This window comes from Hippoglossus hippoglossus, chromosome 21 (genome assembly GCF_009819705.1).
Source record: "Hippoglossus hippoglossus isolate fHipHip1 chromosome 21, fHipHip1.pri, whole genome shotgun sequence".
In the NCBI taxonomy this organism is placed as follows: domain Eukaryota; kingdom Metazoa; phylum Chordata; class Actinopteri; order Pleuronectiformes; family Pleuronectidae; genus Hippoglossus; species Hippoglossus hippoglossus.
In genome coordinates, this window is record NC_047171.1 from 6,195,180 (window position 1) to 6,216,376 (window position 21,197).

The following is a 21,197-nucleotide window of genomic DNA, read 5'->3' on the forward strand; positions in this document are numbered from 1 at the left end:
AAAGGTCAAGCAGAGATGGACTGAAAAGAGAGCGGGTGGAGAGGAAGGGGTGTGAAAGATAAAGGGAGGAGGAGGAGGAGGAGGAGGAGAGCGGACTGACAGTGAAGGGTGACGGTGATTGATGGTGACATTCTACGGGTCTTCGAGGAGATGAAAGTTTAATGTTGTGACGTTTGCAACTGCGCCTCACTTTGGTGAATAATGGATGAAGAATAAACAACAACAACAACAACAACGGCAGCAGCAATGGCCATTGCAAGATGAGCCAACGCAAGCTTCAGAACCGATTAGCCGAAAAGAAAATGATGTTATTGTTTTGTTTATTCAACGGTTCTCCCCCCCCCCCGCATCTGGTTGTTTCAGCGGCTACTGGACACCAGCAGGCGTTTTAATGCAGGAGTGCAGTGGGAGTCGATAGTGGGAGAATATCATCTCTGGAGATCGCAGAACAATCGAACAGAAATAGCCAGATATGACACGACAGCAGGAGAGCCCTTAAAGCTCACACACACACACACACACACACACACACACACACACACACACACACACACACACACACACACACACACACACACACACACACACACACACACACACACACACACACACACACACACACACACACACACGCACACACATAGACACACACACTTACACAAAGCAATACATCCACCAGCACGTAGTGGTTGGAGAGTCAAGGTCTCTCTCACAGGTTGAAACACACTTTTTCTCACTCACGCTCTGATGTCCAGCCCACGCATGTTCGCACACACACTGTGCTTTTTCCAGATAACAGGGTCTCACTAAAGACCCTACATAGTACTCACCGACGCCTCTATCACGCCGATATACATTTATCTTGATACAAATGTACACACTACATGAGCCCAGTGAGAAAAAAAAAACAAAGGAGCTAAAAATAAATGAATGATAGGTGCCGCAGGGCCGAATAAAAAAAGATTACAGTGGGAGAGAAGAAAGGATGGAGCGAGGCGGAGCTGAATGAGGCAGGGATAGGGAACATTTAAGGGTGGGATCGATTGAGGGAGGGGGGGATTGGGAACGGAGGCTTTCCACAAAGGTGATGGAAGGACGGAGGAAAAAGGCAGAACGAGAAGGAAAGAAAAAACAGAGTGACAGTGAAGAGGGATCGGCAGAAAGTGAGGAAAAAGTCGAGTGAGGGACATAAAAGTGTGATTTAAGTTAATGACATGTCACTGACTGACTGCTTTATGACCTCCTTTATAGGCCTGTGTGGGGCATTATCACACACCCCCTGGCAGTGTGCGAATGTGTGTGCTCGCCAATACGTCTGAGTGCAGGGCGGGGGAAAAGAAAAGATACGGCACGGCTAATAGCAGATATGTTTTCCTCATGAGGTTCTCTCTGCAGGTTATAAACATATTTCAGGGAAAGTGTTTGTTTGGCTCTGAAGTAACCGACTCAGTCCTCCCCCTTCAACAGAGGACAAACTAGTCTGAAGGTGTCAAGAGTTTGCATAAAAAGTCAGTGTTTTCCTCGGGGCTCATGATGGATTGCTGACATTACGCGGTGGCAGAAATGGGCAATATCCAGGGGAACGGAGTTGGCCAAAAAGATGTGTTGAATGGATTCTCAGGGCTGAGAGTAGTGAGGAAAGTAGGGTGATGTATAATGCAATTTCAGGTGTTAAAATGGGGTAAAAAAAAAAAGGGCAATTTGTGGAAAAGAACACAGGTTAGGGTACCTGATATATGCCACGTCCGTCTACTTTACCTGCTGTATCACTCTGCCTCTCACACACACACAGACACTTATACACACACACACACACACGCACAGTATCATATTGTTATGGTGTGATTGTGATTTGTGTGGGTGCTGAAATAGCCCTCCTAGATAAGAGCATATCTGTCCCTCTCAATGGCCACCACGATGGCAGCAGAGAGAGGCTCTAACCCAATAATGATACAGGGGAGCTGGGACACACACACACACACACACACACACACACACACACACACACACACACACACACACACACACACACACACACACACACACACACACACACACACACACACACACACACACACACACACACACACACACACACACACACACACAGAGAAACATATACTTCTATCTTTGAGAGGACACATATTACATTTCCCATTGCCCCTCACCCTATACCCTCAAGTATTACAACTGAATGCCTAATCTCAACCCCCGACCCCGAACGTTACCTAAACCTCTGACCTTTGAACCGCTGTTTGAAGTTTTGGAGACAAAACGTTCCCACTCTTAATGTTGTCCTCACAAAGATAGAAGTACAAGTAGTTACACACACACACACACACACACACACACACACACACACACACACACACACACACACACACACACACACACACACACACACACACACACACACACACACACACACACAGAGAGACAGTCTAATTAAGTTTTATCTATTTATAGTATTGAGCTGATTATGCTGGTTGAAATCGTGTTTGTTTGCCAGGGCTGCAGATGAAAGCTGAGAGCCTGTTACTCTCTGATGTTATCACCCACACATCACACTCTAGTATTATTCTATTAGGACTGTGAGTGTTTCTTTTTGTGTGCGTGCGTGTGTGTGTGTGTGTGTGTTTTAGTGTGCGTTGTGCGAGTGGGAGACATAGAGGGAGGATATGTACATGAAAGAGCGAGGGCAAGAGTGTGAGTGCACTTGTGATGTGTGTGTGTGTGTGTGAAGGGAGAGAAACCGTTTGGAGAAAGTAGATTAAAGTGTGAATAGGAGCGTTGGATGGATTAATAGGTGGACAAATTACTGAATTATTCAATATTTGATTATTTGAATAAAGACGCTGGAAAAGACCCTTTCAAGTGTTCCTCTTCTTCTCCAGGAAATGTTTTCTAAGGGAGTTATTTTTCGCTCTGACCCACCTTCTGACCTGTTGTAAAAGCCAGTATATCACCGGTGTAAAACTTGGCAAGACGAATACATGTGTTTTCACAGAAGTGAGTCCCACGAGGAGGCAGGAGGGAAAAAAAAAGATATTTCATCTTCCTTACCCGTAATCTGACAGCCGTACAGCTCGAAGCGCAGCGCGATGCCGTTCTTCCAGGTCTGAGGTCGGACTCGCACGAAGCGGGCCAGGACCGGCAGCGGGATCCGATTGAGGACCACCTCTGTGGCATCCACATTGGCATGGAAAACCTACGAAGAGAGAGAGAGGAGAGGAGGCCATTTACTTCACTGTTTTCCTGAGCAGAGGGGGGGGGTGCAACAGGAGCTCAGTTTCAGGGTCGTCTTAACGATGACACAGGAGATTGAACACACATCCTTGATACGACAAAGGAGCAGAGCCCTGATATCACTGGGTCGTACATCATTATCATTTTGTTTTGCTAGTCTATCAGCCTCATGTCCGCAGGTTAAATATGGAGCTGGAGTCAGATTGTGTTTAGCCCACAGACGTGACGTGTCGTGGGGGCAAGCGGCGACCAGGCTCTCGTCTCTGGAGCTGACTCACTCACACAGGGTGTCTTGTTTATTTAACCCTCGTATACACGGAGATGTAAAAACAACAGGAGGGATTTAGGAGGAGAAACATGACGAACTCTAACAACAGTTTAGAAAGTTTAGACAGCATAATAATTGAACACCAGTCAAAGAGGCCAGGGGACTTCAAGTGCACACACACTGTACATGTGCACACACAATATAAACACTTTGCCTGTGCACAACAGAAGTAAGGAGGTTTATTTATGTGCACGTGCATACACACACACACTGTGCGCACTGTGTAATAAATCATATGTGTGCGGGAAAGTCGTTTTCTCAGTGCAGTCCTCTTTCCGTTTCCCTTTCAGACGTACACACACACACACACACACACACACACACACACACACACACACACACACACATACATACATATGCATACACAGACGCAGACAGAGACACACAATCTACTTTTCACCACCTTACACAGTGCCCTGCCAGCTTCTCCCCACTGTGTGTGCAGTTACACACACACACACACACAGGCACACAATGATTTCCTCGGAAAACACACACAAATCCAGATGAAAGGAAATTGAATGCGAGCGCACACATGGCCAGAAGAACTGTTTTTGTCTCCTGACAACAAGACTTCATATCTCTGTCTATCAGCCCCAGTGTCATCTCCGTCAGGCTCACCGCAGGAAAACGCAGCTGGAGCCTCTTGCTCTTTCCCCTATTATTTCACTTTCTTCCCTCCGCTCTGTCTGTCTCTTCGACATCTCTCTCCTCCTCTCTCTCTCTCCTCCTCTCTCTCTCCTTCTCTCTCTCCCTGCCATGATGATATACTGCTATAAATTTAAGGGGGGAAAAAATCCATTACAGGACCTCAAAGGCTGTTTTCCCTCTGTGCCTCTAACACTCTTTCTATTATGTTACATCAGTGCTGAAAACACCACATAGTGTGTCTATTACAGGGAGCAGTAAACCTCATTCAGCAGAGCCAAAAGGCCTTGCAATTACTTGCTTGGGTACTCGTTTATAGATGTTAGCTTTGTTTTGGTGTGTATGTGTGTCTGTGTGTGTAAATTCACTACTTTCCTCCTGTTCTCGATCCATTAAACCACAGGACCCGTCAGGGGCGAGGGAATATGGGTGAAGGGTGTTTCCGACTTGCAGAAACAAGAAGGCCACTGGGCCAGCGGGGAATCGAACCTGTGACCCCCCCGGGGTGTACGACATAAAGTCAGACCCAGTGAACCCGTGCCCTCACAATAGCCTTAATACCAGAAACTGTGACCAGTTAAATGATGGGAAAATGCCCAAAGGCCCCGAAAGACTTAATGGGATTGTGGTATCAGAGTGTAATTACAAGTGTGTGTGAGCATGTGTGTGTCTGTGTGTAAAAGTGTAATTATGCAGTCTCACTCTCTGGATTTGGGAGCTGGCGGGTGTTTTCTGATTTCCCTTGGTGCACACTGTAACATTCCTTCAGCACATGTATGCGCACACACACACTCACACACATAATTTAAGCACTGTATGTGTCGCCTATATAAGAGTGTGTGAAAGTCTAATGTTGTTGCTGCCGTTTACGCGTTTTTAAATTTGACGTGTATATATGTGTATGTGTGTGTGGTGTGTTGTGTTGTGTGTGTGTGTGTGTGTGTGTGCGTGTGTGTGTGTGTGTGTTTAGCTGGGACGTCTGAGAACTGTTTACATACTGTCTATGGACATAAATCTGGCGTCCTTTGTTTTGTTTAGTGTCACCAAACAGACTCTGTTTCAGCTGCTGCTTGATGTACTGTTACACTCTCGCTGTTATAACTGCTGTTCCGTCGTCCCACACGGCCACACACGAACATTATCTTCATAAGGAAGGGGGCGAAAAAATACTCTATAATATTCTGTCTCGATGCTATAAGTTAACTTCACTGTCAAAATCTAAATAGGCTTCTTTTCTACACAGCACATGGGGCATAATTTACACTGAGGTGAGACTTTAACAGGAGATTCAACCTTCCTGTTACGGGGCTTTTCAACCCATCGCTCTTTTTGCAGTTCATCATTTGTTTGGTCATGCAGTGAAAGGTGGAGGAAGATTTGGATCACTGTGCATAGTGTCACAATAATGTCAACCAGTGAGTTTAAATTTACAATAGTGGATTGAGTTGTTTAACTAAGTGATGACTGTTTCTAAAACCTCCACTTATCATAATTAAACAAATAATCTTACAACCGAGGCTTTGTTCGAAAGGGAGGAAGTGATGTTTGTGCTCGGTTTGGATTTTAGTCCCATCAGCCGAACAAAAGGCAGCAAACATTTCACTTTTAAAACAATCTACCTCCAGCCTGTTTAAAACAAAGGCTCTTGACAGCCATTCACAAGGTGCCCACACACATGTGTAATCCATGTAGACAGACAAGCTGTCACCATGGGAACAACAACGGGGCGACAGAGGGACACAAACTCGGTGCTTCCGCTTACATCGGCTTACATTAACAGTTAATGTGAGAGAATCCATCTATCCATCCATTATCTATACCGCCTCTCCTCTTGAGGGTCGCAGGAGGAGCTGGAGCCAATCGCAGCAGAGGCCGGGGTTCGCCCTGGACAGGTCGCCAGCAGAGAACCTTCTTGCCGTGAGGCGACAGTGCTAACCACCGATAATCAAAATTATCATTTGATATCTGTCATGTAATATATGCATTTTGCCTGGTGTCAGCGAGTTTATTATCTTTATCTCTTTGCTTCTCTCCTACTCTCTGTGCTCACATGTACAATATTTGAACACAAGCAGTTCCCTCATCAAGTGAAGCTGTTTCCCATATGTACGGTTTCTTTCACATCCAAGCCATTGCTGCTCTGTTGTGCTGAAATAATGATTGTATAATCTCAACAAACATACATATGCAATGACAATAGATGTACACAACAGATGTATGCATGGAAAATGCCTGACCTCAACGTTGCAGTCGGACCAGTACAAGAATGAGTCGGGCTGGGTTACTACTCTTCTAACCTCAGGTCAGAGAGAAATATGCAGCCTCCTTTTGCATGTGTCAACAAAACTATTTTCCCCAGATTGAACAAATGTCCCCGTCCCCCCCCCCTCCATGTTGTGTCTGTGCAGTGAGGATCCACAGTGAGGAGCTGACAGATGATACCCTGAGGTCTTAAACCCCTAAATTCACTCTGAACAGTCTCAGTCTAAAAGGCTTCAGCAACAATCTGGACTTCACCTGAAACCCAGCTCACGTTAAGGTGTGTGTGTGTGTGTGTTGTTCTGTGCAGGTTGGTTCCACCTGTGTTAAGAGACACGGGAAGATGGCGCCAGGGTGAACAGACGCTTGACTCTACACCTCTTCTGCTGTCGCTCCCTCCGTCTCTCTCTCTCTCTCTCTCTCTCTCACACACACAGGAAGAATATTTCTTATTCAAATTATAGGTTCTTTCTCTTAAGTTCAAAGGTCTCAGACATGAAGGGAGTGATTTTTTCTCCTTCGCTTACACAAACTGCACGACGGTACAGAATAACAATAGTGTGCAGTAGACAAGAGGCGACTAACCAGGTCTAGCGTGTAACTACAGGACAGAAAAAAAGAGCACGGCGAGGGATATGTTCACCTCAAGGGAAAGGAAAGAACAGGTGTGTGAGGTGTGTGTGTGTGTGTGTGTGTGTCTGTGTGTGGTCGTGCCGTTAGCCTGCAGGGCCACAGTCAGTCAGCCAGCAAGGACCAGGACAGACTTGCTGAATTATTCAAATGTCCGTGCGGTGTATTGTGTGTGTGTGTGTGTGTGTGTGTGTGTGTGTGTGTGTGTGTGTGTGTGTAGACAGAGTTATAAAATAGTAAAACAAGAGCCATCTCCTCTCATTTCATCATTTCGAGTAATGTGTCTCTGACAGCTAAATCTGTGTGTGTGTGTGTGTGTGTGTGTGTGTGTGTGTGTGTGTGTGTGTGTGTGTGTGTGTGTTTGACAGTAGTGAACAAGACTCACAAACCAAGCGGCACATGGCACCCCGGTAATATCCCCCTTTGTCCCTTTCCTCTCTTTCACTCCCAGTTTTTCTTTCTTCATTTGTCACCAACTCTTTCCTCCCACTCTCCTCTGACCTCCCCCTGCCTCCTGCCTTCCCTTCACCCCCCAGCCTCCCTCCCTCTCCTCTGTCATTTTCTTTTCTATCCCCCTCTCCTGACATCCTCTTCAGGCTGCGTTGCCGAGACCTCTGATCTATCCACAGGGACTTCTGGTCAACACCCTTGTCTGCTTTTCTCATTATTCTCCCTCTCCTCCTCCACTTCGTTCATCCGTCCATCCCTTTCTCTCGCTCGGCGGTTCCCCTGTGAACACTTCTTTTCCCCCCCTCCTGCCTCCTTCCTTCACTCACTTTTTCCCCTATGAACCTCGCTTCTCTCCCTCCGGTTCCCACCTCTCGTCCTCCCTGTGCACCGCTCGCTTCCTCCTCTCTCCATCAGCTCAATGCTTGACTGCTTGACCTTTTGCTTTTGTTTTTCTGCCTTTCTTTCTTTACAGTTTTTTTCCCAAAACTTTCCTACACTTTCCTCTCATCACGATCTGCCTCCCTCCTCCCTCCGCCATCCTCCTCTCTCCATCCATCCATCCTCCCTCCCACAGATTAAGGTGGGAATAGGAGGTTTTGGTCTTGGCTGAGGTCCAGCGTTTGTAATGGCCGCAGACAGTTCCGCCTGCAGCAATTCAGGAGGGCTGCGTAATTACATTTATAGCACATCGAGCTTAAATGCACCACAACTAGCAGAAGGTCTCAAACTCCTCCTGACAGCGGCTCAAACTGAGACAACATCATTTCTCCACCCGAGGGCTCAGGTCACTAGGAAATCGCTCATTTTTTACTTGTCATGTGGGCAACCTCCCCGAACCCGGCCCACAGCCAATTCCACTCACTGAGTCATAGGACTGTGTGAGTATTACAGATAGTGCCATTATCTTTTTTTTGTTTCCGTTCTTTTAGAACATTCGCAGTAAAAGTGATCCGACATGACCCGATCATCAAGAGAGGATGTAAAAAACGGCTGCTGCACAGTAAAAAAAGCAGAGACGCTGATAAAGAAATGCAGAATTATTCATGGGTAAGAAGAAGTAAGAGAAAGAAAGTAAAAAGTTGGCGAAGACTCAACCACTTACTCTGGTGCATGTGTCTCGAGTCAGTGTCATTTGTGAGCCTGTCAGTGAATATTACTTTCTCTTGCCCTGAAAAGTTCCTGCAAGTTAACATGTATTCCATATGTCCCATCTGGGTTCACCACAGGCCTTTAATGACATTATCAAATACATTACAGATCACACAACTCAGGAGGACGCTGTGACAGAGGCGCCGCCCCTATGGGCTCGCTGCCAGATGTTAAAAACCACTGTGTGTGTGTGTGGCTGCTTTATTAAGAGCTACTCATCCGTGACAAACACTTAAACACAACATTTGTCACGTATGTGTTATTTTTGTGTACACGCAGAACTATGTTGTGAGCTTGCATGAGCACGGGCAGTTATATGCTGAGTTCATACTTCTACTTCTTTTCGTTCAGTCCATATGGCTCCCATTCATTTTTTTCCTACTTTAATTCCTCTTGGTCATAAAATTATATTTCAGCAATTCTTCTACATTGACAAGCACATAAAGAACACACGCACGCACACACACACGCACACACACACCCACGCCAAACCATAACGGTGGACAAGCACAAAAAAAAAATCATTTGTTTAAACAGTATAAATTTTACCTGCCTATTTCCTGATGACTTTCTCAGCAATGTGTGGGAGGAGGGAGAACGAATGATTGACAGGAGAGATGGAGAGGAGAGCAAAGACATGTGGAGTAAGATGAATGAAGATGTGGAGAGAGTGAATGAGCGGAGGATGCAAAAGGTTGAGTGGATGAAAAAGGAAAAAGAGACGGATGGATAGATGCACAGTTCAGAGCAGGTTCAACACGGGGAGTGGAGCTACTGCATGTATGGTTACACAGGTGGTTTGTCCACCAAACAGAAGGTCGGTGGTTCGATCCCTGGCTTCTCCAGTCTGCATGCTAAAGGGTTCTTAGGCAAGATACTGAACCTAAAATTGCCTCTACCGGCTGTGCAGGTATAGTATATATAGTTTATAGTTTATAGTAGGGCAGTTATATAGTAGCGCTGTATGAATGTGGGTTTAAATTGGTAAATGTGGCTTGTTCTGAAAATCGCTTTGAGTGGTCGAAAAGACTGGAAAAGTGTGATATAAATACAGTCCATTTACCATTTGTATAATATTTTATATATGCTTTTAATATAAGGCTGTCGTGCATATCCCTGCTAGTGATCCACCATCTGCTCCCAATTATAAAAACTATTTCTGTGAATTATCTTGTGAATGCTGACACAGCATTTCAGACACCTGACCTATAAAACACTGCCAAAAGATCCTCTTGGCCCGAGCTGCTGAGTGATTTATGTGTCTTTCTAACATAAAACACACACACACACACACACACACACACACACACACACACACACACACACACACACACACCAACAGATGATAGAGACAGCCAAGGTGACAAGGTTGCTGCGTACTGGCCTGTCAGAGGTGTGTCAGCTGAGAAGTGACATCAAACGCAGAGATGCAGACACCATTGTTTTTCTCTTTCTCTATTTTTTTTTTAGCTCCTCTCTGCCTCCTCTTTAATCAGAGGAAGCACCATAACATAAAGATCCATTTGCAAGACTGTATAGACTATGAACACATATCTGATTAATATCCATCATATACCAACTAGACAAAGTCGTGGATGAAAAGAAACAACTGATAACCCCGAGCTGAACCATTCATATTATTGCACCCCGAGGCCAAATGGCTCATAAGACAGTTGCCATTGGCTCGAGGTTGTGTGTGCATGTGTGCATGTGTGCATTTACAAGACAGATCAGAACTCACAACTGCTACTTTACTCCACAATGCACCTATTCAATTGAATTTAACCATCGTAATTAAACAATTTTTTTATCCTCTTTTTGCCATCGTACCTCTACTTAATTATCCTGACTACTTTTCTCCACAGTTTCCCAATGTTTCATCAATCATTTCTGTGGGAGTTGGCCTCGGTTATAAGCCTTATGGGATCTGCAGTCCACAGAGGAACCCCAGATGGTTCGCCTGCATCTCCTGTTTCCCTCTTGCAGCAACAGGCGTATTAGAATGTGCATCTGCGAGCGTGTGCATGATGGAATAAGAGTTTATAGCACGTAGCTAGACGTGGCATTAGACCGCAGGACAAACATATGCGACCACTGCAGCAGGGGGAGAACGACTGGGATGAAGAAAAAAAACAACCTCAACCTCAGCCACTGGAATGCTCCTTTACTTTAATTGGAGTTGCAACCATTTTAAAAGACTCTCAGAACCGTCTGCTTCTTTTCAACCCTGCACCCTGGACTGCAGCGATGACACATCATGCCTTAACACCTCTGGGACAAACAGCTCGGAAACCCCGTCCAACCAGGTCAGCATTCGGCAGAGCTCTGACCAGCGTAAAGTAACAGAAACCAGATGGGATGTGAAAAGCAGGCTGTGGCGTAGATGCAGTTGCGTACAATGATGTAAGGAATCACTCCGAGACGTGTGCCGATTCTGGCTTGGGTCGTAAAAGCATTAAGTGAAGCCAGCTGAGGAGCGGTGGAAAGGCTGTAATTGCAGACACCGGTTGAATTTTGGGCGTGTGGTCAACTCTTGCTGCATATATTCCATCTCAGATTTCGCTGCGCCACTTCCATGCGGGTACATGTTGAGGCATGCGTGTCACCTAAGAGCATCCAGACCCTCTTTAATTGCCCTGACTTCTTTCTCAAGCCCTCCGAAAGGCAATGTGTGTACGTGTATGTGCACTGAACGTACCTTGTGATTCTTGCCATGTCTGTAGACCATCCAGTCCTCCCCATTGGTGCTGACCTCGAGCTTAAAGGTGGTGACATGGTATGCCTTTTCAGTTTCCTTTGAAATGGCGCCCTGCGTGGCGATGCCGGTCAGCACCTTCAGAGTGTGGAGATCCACCTGTTGACCAGGAAGAGCGAGTATGTTTTAATCAAAATTTTAAATAAATCATAAAAACAAAACAGTAAAGAACAGAAACAAGGTGAAAACTGACCAGTCCGCTGGTGTATTACATTTCAAAATAAAAGTCTCACATCCTAATATTAGAATATAAATGGGGGGAAACACAGAAGAAATTCCGTATCCATTCTGATTTAAGTCTCACACCCCAGGATGAAACAAACATTCAATAGGTTAAAAACAGACATAAACTCACAAATATACACCTGGACCTATCAGCCTCCACCTCTCACCTTCACCCCCCTTTTCCGCTCCTCCTCCTCATCTCCCTCTCTCTTTCTGTTTCTCTCCTCTCTGTGTCTTTCTCCTGGCAGATCGATAGTAATGACCCGGGGCTCATTTCAATTTCCTCCCATACAATAGCAATAATCACCTCCCCATCCTGATTGTGGAAGCTATGCTACGTGTCTTGCATGCTGCTCGCTGTGTTGCAATAAACGTGCACAGCGCTTTGTGCCAGACGTGGTCTTCATACCCCTTTTATTTCAAGGCCCCTTTAAGTAGATAGATGATTGTAAAGAAACATAAAGCAACTCAAGCTCATTGTTTCCATAGGAATGTGATTTGATACTATTAATAATTGAAATTAAATTAAAAATCTGCAGGTTTAAAATATACTTAAAGTTAAACATTAGAATTCCATTGTTCCTTTGGTGAGAATCCAAAAAGGCTAAATTGAGTGACTTCCGTTTCAAACTAATCAGACAAATTAATTGTCAAAATCAAGTTCAGCCCATGGTCCTTTTTTGATTTTTGATTTTTGATTTGAATATAAAATCAAAAAGTATGAATCATTATCAGTATTAGACAAATCAAAAAAACATTATTTACTGCATTTGTATTTCATGTCTTTCAGTTCTCAAATGAAAGACATTATTAGCATGTTGGGACTGTGACTGGAGATCATTGCATGTACTTAACAAAACAAGATTTTAAGACAGAGCCAGGCTGCAGACAAATAAAGAGCAGAGAATGAGGAAGGTTCTACTCCGGGTTAAAACATTTATTCTCCTCCGTTGTGGCTGTTGAAACCTGTAGATTAATCAGAGCCTGTTGTCTGTGTGCACGGTGTGTGTGTGTGCTGTGTGTCCCACTGGGGTGTAGTACAAAACACTAGGGGAGGTAAAATGCTGCGTTTGTTATCTGTCAGAGAGACAGGTGTTTTAGATTACATCCAACACACACACACACACACACACACACACACACACACACACACACACACACACACACACACACACACACACACACACACACACACACACACACACACACACACACACACACACACACACACACACACACACACACACACACACACACAGGGCCACATGCTTAGGGCCAGACAGAGATCCACCAGGACAACTAATCGATAGTCCGGAACCAAGGAGAGAAACAGATGAGTAGAGATGGAGGGGAGAGGAGTAAGTGAGAAAGGGAGAGAAAGAAGAGGTGAATAACGAATGAGGGAGAGAGAGAGCGAGCGAGAGAGAGAGAGAGAGAGAGAGAGAGAGAGAGAGAGAGAGAGAGAGAGAGAGAGAGATGCAAAGTGAGGCTTCCCAGGAAAGGTTCCTCATCAATCACAGAGCTGTTAGAATAATGGAGCCACGAGTGCTCACATCATCAATCTGCAGCACACCTCACTGGACCAGGCCAGAATAGAATAGAATGGAATAGATCAAAAACAGAAGTTACAACAGAGAAAGTGGCGTGGAGAGAAATGTAAACCCACACGTGGCCCCTGAGCCAACATGATGGAAACACATGCATGCCAAAGCTTCATGGGCGCGCACACACACACACACACACACACACACACACACACACACACACACACACACACACACACACACACACACACACACACACAGGCAGACCACGGGGTGCAAGATGCAAGAAGGTGAGGCACATTGGCATTTATGACAGCTGCTTGTCAAGACAGGAGCTGTTGCACACACACACACATACACCCACCCACCCACCCACACACACACACACACACACACACACACACACACGCAGGGGCTTTGGTCTCTGCTACGTGTTAACGCAGTGGAACAGCTGAGGGCCTCTGTGGAACGCAGCGACCAGACCACAACACCGGTGACCACAGAGTCAGCATAGGAGAGACAGACGCTGCATGTCCGGCAAACTGTCAAACCAATTTCACGCAAAGATCGTATGTGTCATGAACAATAAAAATCTAAATCAGTGGCTTTTCCTTGGCACCACATGGTTATATGGGCCATCCCAATGTCGGGAAAAAATAACATTCATGAAAAAATTATTCTTCTTGTAAATGATTAATGTTTTACAAGTTCCTCACAGGATTTGGGGCATGTTGAAGAGAGACAGTCTTCGGCCTCAGTGGAAGTAAGACAGGAAGGAGGTGTGAGACTGATGGACCTTTTGTTGGCCTCGTGCTGCCTCTTGGCCACAGTCCCGTTCTTTATTATTCTGGCCTAGATACTGGGTACAGTGGAGCTCTGACAACCAGTACAACTGCTTTTATTTGACATCTATAGCTAACTGTGATCGTGACATTCTCCCTTTACGCTGACAGAGGAGGTGCTGTCCGTGCACGAATCAAAATGAGAGAAGCTGCCTCCAACAGGAAAGTCTGTTTTCATCTCTGGAGCCGACCAACAAACGCAATGTTCTCTGTGAGTAAAACACTGTTTCCCTCGTGGCTCATTCTCTGTTAACAAAACATTTCTACAAATATCTTACAGGTGTCATCTGAGCCCTCAAAGGGGATGAAGACCTCAGCCCGGCCAAGAAAACCTGAATCTGGCCAGGTTATCTGCAGTGTGGCTGTAAATTCAGTTTGGAAAACTAAGTATTACTGAGTCCTGCAGCTGAAAGCCAGACCAGTCAGCGAGCTACTAATAGCTTGGACCGTTAGGCCTCAATCTGCATTGTAGGACCCCACTGAGGGGAGGCAGTCTAAATGTGGGAGATTAGCAGGAGATTAACAGGACAGGAAAGTAGGAAACTACAACAGGGTGTTTGGAAAAAAATATCCTAGATATTGAGAAAAAAGTCGTACATTTACAAGAATAAAGTCATTATGTTAAGTATCAGGAAAATTAATGAAAACATTCTCATAACATAATTTGCTATATCACGACTTTATTCTCGTAACATCTTGACTTTATTTTTGAAATCTCTTTTTTTCCTATTACTCCATCTTAGAAAACTCTAAAAATAATAAGAAATAAAAAATATAAGAGAGAATAGTCTTTGATGTTTTTTTCCCTTTTATTAATCATAAAGATATTCAAATGAAGTTTGTCTTGTTAGGGAAATGGAGGTATACAGATCTCCTCAGCCTTTATCTTTTAATGTAGAGTTTAAAATGTGGCCGTATAGCATGTGAGCTACTAACAGGACTTAATGGTGGTTTAAGACTGGAACCATGTGACTGGACTGGGAGTCAGGGAAGTCAGTCATTCCCTGAAATTCAATCTAAAGTAAAGTAAAAGGTCAAACTGATTCCCCCTGATCAGCAGCTTCGTGTTTCAAAGTACAGTTGAGTATATAACCGTACCTGGATGTACTCCCTGTTGCTGTCTTCATTGGGCGTCCATCCATTGTCGTGGTAGTTGAGTCGGGCCTGTCGCGGCAGCCAGTGCTCATCATAGAAACTTGACGAGGCCGTGATCTGGTCGTCGGTGATCTTTCCTGACTCCATACCGAAGGCATTACTACAGTGGAAATCTGAAGGGAGAAGACATTTTAATGATTCTAACCCTTTTAAAACAACACAAAGTTTGTCGAGTCTTATACTTACTCTCACTGACTTCCTTGTGCGTCATGTTGTATCGGGCCGAGAAGCCATCTTTAGCCACAGCCATGTCCGTGTGGAAGGACAGCGAGAGGATCCCGGTAGATGATTGGATCTCGGGAGGCACCCTGGTCCCACAGTAACGGCCAATCAGAGGGCCCACTGCCGATCAAACAAGAATGATTTGTTTATCCTCCAGTCTGTTCAAGCTCTGCCAGCAACTTCTACAGCACATGTCATATATAAGGATGAAGGGATTTCAATACTTTATCAATCCCTTCATCTCTAAATCCTCTCCTCTGTCTATATCATGTATAACTTACATTCTCCTCCATTAGCTCTGTCACTCCTTCGAGCCACTGACATTTGCTCATCGCTCCGCCTACTGATGTCAGCACCTCTCTTCCCTATCATCACCATCTATCAACTCTATCTCAGGACTGGACATGGTTTTACAGTGTGTATGTAGGTGTGTGTGTGTGTGTGTGTGTGTGTGTGTGTGTGTGTGTGTGTGTGTGTGTGTCTGGGTGTAAATCCGAGGATTTAAGTGATTCCTGTACTGTCTTCATCTCTAATACCACAACTTGTACATGTCACCACAAACCGATGAGTGTGCTTTGGAGCCCTAGGGTGTGTGCTGTGTGTGTGTGTGTGTGTGTGTGTGTGTGTGTGCTGTGTGTGTGTGTGTGTGTGTGTGTGTGTGTGTGTGTGTGTGTGTGTGTGTGTGTGTGTGTGTGTGTGTGTGTGTGTGTGTGTGTGTAGGGGTGGGAGCACAGTAGATCCATCCTGCTGCTCCCTAACTCCCCTTTGACACACACATACACACACGAGGAGAGGGAGGAGCAGGTGGAAGACAAGCAAACAGCTGACAATCTATCAGAGTTATTGATTTATTTTTGTTCCTTCCCTTTTTGAATGGGTGGATATTTGAAATGGGGCTTTTGAGCAAATCACGGTAATGAGAAGAGAAGAGAAGAGAAGAGAAGAGAAGAGAAGAGAAGAGAAGAGAAGAGAAGAGAAGAACAGAATTCACAGGAATGTTTGTATTAAGTTTACAGCTGTTGGTAATACTTTCTTGGATTTATGATTTAGTATCTTTACCTTACAGCTAAAAAATTTTGTTTTACTGTGTGCAGGCACAAACTCTCACATTCATTTAATAACTTCCATTTATTGTGGACAACCTAACCAAAACCATATCTATAACTCCACCAGGAAAAGGCAAAGAATAACCCAAACGGAACAGTTTTTCGTCCTGCTTGTTTCCTACAGAATGTCTCATCTGTTCCAACAGTATCTGTACTCTCTCTCCAGGAGCCCTCTGAGAATCTCTATATTCCCTCAATTACAACAATTTCAGCCGTGCCACATCAGAAACATACTCGTGTACAAACAAAGAGGTAAAAGCTAAACCACAGGCTCATACAAGACAACCACAAACTCTCCTTGTTGTGTGTTTCTCTCTCTAATCAACTCAAAACTGACGTCTCCCACTCTTTATCGTCTGATCCTCTTCTCCCCTCTCCTTTGAATAAATAGATCTTGAGGTCAGCCCTCCTCTCAAACATCTCCTCCCTTCCTCCCACACCTTTAACCCTACGAGATACGCACACGCTGCTTCTCTTTCCTGCTTTCCTTCCTCCTTGTCTTCTCTTCCTGTTTCCCTTCCTGCACCCCCCCCCCCCAACACAAGTCCTTCACCTCTGCATCTCAGTCTGTACATTTCCTCACCTTTCAACCCTCCTCCCACTTCGTTTCACTTTCCTTCCTCTGCTTCCATCCGGCCATCTTTCTCTCTCAATCACTCAGAGCAGAGGACCTTTCATCCTCTCTTTCTCCTCGTCTTCGTTTTCAGCCTTTAACTTTGCTTATCCTCCCTTGTGTACTTTTAAATCCTCGGAAAAAGAAAGGACTGACGATGCCGTGGCTTTTCGCTATTCTTCTTTATTTCAAATTTTCCTTTAACCGCTTTCCTGACCTTTCTTAACCCCTCAGGCTTAAGTCATATTTACTGTAAAGTTATTCATAGAGAGAAAAGCACCATGGCTTTCTCTTCTTTGCTTTTTTGTTAGCATGCAACAAATACACTGATGAAGACTAAGACTATTTCTTCACTCTTCTCCATCACCACCTTCCCATCGCTCTCTTTTTTCCAGTCCTCTTCTCGGAGGCAGACCAGAACTCTCCTGGCCTTCATTTATTCATCTCAGCATTGTCTCTCTTTGTTCCAGTATTCCCAGCAGTGGAGGACTTTTTCGCTGCCCTTTCCAAATGCTCTTCTCTTTCTCTCTACCTCTTCCATTTCTTGAAACTAGATCCAAGGTCTTTGTGCCTTCAGATGTGTCCTTCTAAACTCATCCAGTCCTCCCAAGCAGCGAGACCAGAAATATCCCGAGCCCTCTACCATTCCTCCTCTCACCGCCCCTCTCTTCTCCCTGCTCTCAGCTATTTTCCCCTTGAAAAGTTATGCTGTTTCTCCAGAGTAGGTGCCAACATCCTGCCTGGGAGCTTTGCTTTCATCTACCAACGCACAGCTACTAAAATAGTTGCCGCTCCACCTCAGTCAATAATGATGTAGGCGGGGCAGAGTACGCACCGTTTTCACTTGGCTCTGTATATTGACTCATGAAATGGTTGAAATGTTGTTGAACGTCTCCACAAAGATCATCACTATCACCAACACCGACATTTTCCCATCAACACATTTGATCTGCGTCTCACCTCCAGGGAGCCCATCCCAGACCTCAAGCCAGTCGTATTTGCAGTCCCCCTCTCCACCTGGCAGGGGGTCGTTCTCCAGGTCAAAGGTGAGGAAGCTGAGGGTGACGTCCATGCTGGGAGGGACAACAATGATGAAGGAGCACTCCAGGTTGTGCGGGTATTTGTCGGGGAAGCCCGGAGACTCGATGAGACCCGAGGGGCTGGTGAAGTTACGGGAACAGTCTGAACCTGGGAGGAAAAACGCAGAGACACAACACATTTAACACAACATACGTCAAATAGAGAATGTAAATTAAAAGCTTGAGGTTGTGACCTTGACTCTAAAAAATGAAAACTCTAAGCTCACAGTTTGTTTAGAAAAAGGACGTAGACACCTCAGACTATCATCATAACTCAAACTAATGGTTTTATTCTGGACATTCAGATGAGCTGTTTTTTAGAGGAGGTTGCTTTGAAATGGATGCCAAACTCACTATGTGATGTTATGTCAGTTGTCTTTGCTAAATGGATTGGAGAGATTAACTGACTCCACACTGTGTATTTCAGACATACAATATATAACTAGGTCTAGTTGTTTTTAGACATTTTAATGAAGATTTGTTGTTATAGAAAAGTTGAGACATGCACAGCTAGTTCTACTTAATCTTTGGTGTGTGCATTAAAAAAGATTGGAAATAAGATTATCTGATATACAACAACTATTGTGATTTATAATCCACAATGTGTAAAGTCAAGATACAGAAAAATATGAGACAGCAAGTAAAAAAAAAGAAAGAACACAGAGAAAGAAAGATAAAGTTTGAGTTTCCATGTCCATATGCATTTATATTAAGAGCAAGAGGCTGTATTCCAACATAATAATAATTAAGGCCTCAAACCCAACTCTAAACTTTAAAATAAATTCACAGACATAGGTGAGAAGAGACGGTGTAAGAGAAACACAAAAAATTGGAGGGAGAAAGACAGATGCAGACTGTTGACAGATTGCTGTCTGGCTGTTATGATGAGCTTTAGATATCATACATGCACACGCACGTGTACACATACACACACACACTACTGCACACACATATGCGCACACAGTGATCTGGGGGTAATCTGGGGATCTTCATTTCTAAATTACTGTAATACCCTCTACACTAATACTCACACACATTATGTAGTGAATGTGGTCGCACCAACTGTGCCATTATTCCAGTCCAGCGAGCCATGTATGACCACACAGCAGACACACACACACACACACACACAGTCTGAGCCTCTTACGATAACCCATTTCTCCACAGTCTGTTTGGGTGTCTGCTATTGTGCTCGCGTGCTTGCATGAGTAAATGAAGACAAAGTAAGAATGTGTGTGTTTGCGTCCATGAAACAACCTGTCCCCGTCTTTCAGCTGCGTTTTTCAGTGTGTGCAACTGACGGAACAGACACACATCAGTTTCAATCAATACAGTTGCTATCATCCATTGGTAACTCCGCAACCTACACTTACTTCCATTGGCGTTCTCAGCTCATTATTCCAGAGCGTGGTGTTTCAGTTTGAAAGCAGGACTTATTGATTTCAAGTTCAGATTTTGAAACAACCCCTGCTTGTGGTTAGATTTGTTCTGCTTGTGCTCAAACTGTGTGATCGCACTCGTTTCTGGGACAGGTTTCCTGCCCTCCAACTTCAGCTCTTCTCCTCGGGCTCGCACAAATGAAACAGTCCCGCTCTAGTTGTGGGGGTGTTAGATTTACCTCTTCACGAGTCCCGCACTTTAACCGAGTTCATGCATTCACACCCCTCCACGGCTTTGTTTTTGGACAAACTTGTTGCACAAAAGAATCAAGGCCAAGACGAAAAAAATCCAGGAGCAGACATTTCACACACACTGGGTGTGTGAAATGAGTTGAGTTGATTAGCACAGGGTTTTGAGTGAAAGCGTTAAAAATAAGTCCTGCTCTCACACACTCTTGAATAAAGGTCGGAATAAAAAAACAAAAATGAGCCTGGCCTCAGTCAGAAATCAAACAAACAGATGCATATGTACCTGTGTTGCTTCTAAGTGTTTGATAAATTAAATAAACTTCTCTAGGGGAATCTGAAGATAGTGATTTTGTTATTTCCTGTCTCCACCCCTTCCTTTTCTCTTACTTCTGGAATTTCAGTAAACCCACCCTGCAGTAGTAGCTACACCCTGATTCTATTGAATTGTAGTTTTTCCACCATTTCTTTGATTCACACTGATCTACATGAATGCCATGTGCATGTGATCGTGCATTTTCCCCTACAACATCTATACTTGGCATTATAGAGGTTATCTCTCTTTCTTGTATCTCCCTGTCTGTTTTTATGTCCCACTTTCTAATCTGATTTAGTTGTTATCATAACCTTCTCCCTCACTGTCATGACCTCCGACGTAGACACACACACACTCACACACATTGTCTCTCATGGGGGTTCCCCTCGCGTCTGGCCCCCCTGCGGAGTGTGTTGCTAGATAGCGCGGATGTGTGTGACTATGAGCATGTGTGTGCGTGTATGTGTCTGTGTGGAGTGAATGCCTGACCAGTTCTGTCGCCGGCAGCGTTTTTATTCCCTTCTCATTACTTCATGTTCATGAACATCACAAAAACACTCGTGCCCTCTTTTCCGCTCCTCCGCCCCGTCTCCTGTGTCTCCTCCCTCAGAGCAAAGCCCATCTCGACCCTGTCCTGATATTTTTTCCAAAAACTAAAAACATTTTCTGAGATTTGCTGGAAATATTCCAAACTGCTTGCAATGTGTTCCATATACACACTGTTTATTGATCTCTCTTTTGTGCCTCACCATTACTCTCCCTCCTTTTCAAAGTTATGTGTAAACCCCCGACTTCACTTCATATCTTGCTCCCCTCTCTCTCCTGCTGTTCTTTCTTTATCAACCTCTCATGCATCTTATCATCTTTCACGACTCCATCATTCCTTTCCCCTCCCTGTCTCATTTCCTTTTCTTTTCTGCTCACTTCCCATCTATTTGAATTGGGCGGGTGTGAAAGAAACACGTGTTTCACTGTAGGTGGGGGTTAGAGTGTGTGTGTGTGTGT

General features: G+C 44.6%; 1 protein-coding gene across 4 annotated transcripts in view; it reads right to left on the reverse strand.

Annotated features, from left to right (window-relative positions):
• The window catches only part of LOC117755210 (neuropilin-2-like), a 90,780-nt gene that overhangs the window by 34,684 nt on the left and 34,899 nt on the right, over window positions 1-21,197 (reverse strand). For all 4 annotated transcript variants that reach the window (XM_034574799.1, XM_034574796.1, XM_034574798.1 and 1 more), the window contains exons 4-8: window positions 18,133-18,360; window positions 15,418-15,573; window positions 15,175-15,344; window positions 11,409-11,564; window positions 3,064-3,208 (exon numbers count right to left, since the gene is read on the reverse strand). In XM_034574799.1, the coding sequence (XP_034430690.1) occupies window positions 3,064-3,208; window positions 11,409-11,564; window positions 15,175-15,344; window positions 15,418-15,573; window positions 18,133-18,360 (855 nt within the window). The remainder of the gene's footprint in view (window positions 1-3,063; window positions 3,209-11,408; window positions 11,565-15,174; window positions 15,345-15,417; window positions 15,574-18,132; window positions 18,361-21,197) is intronic.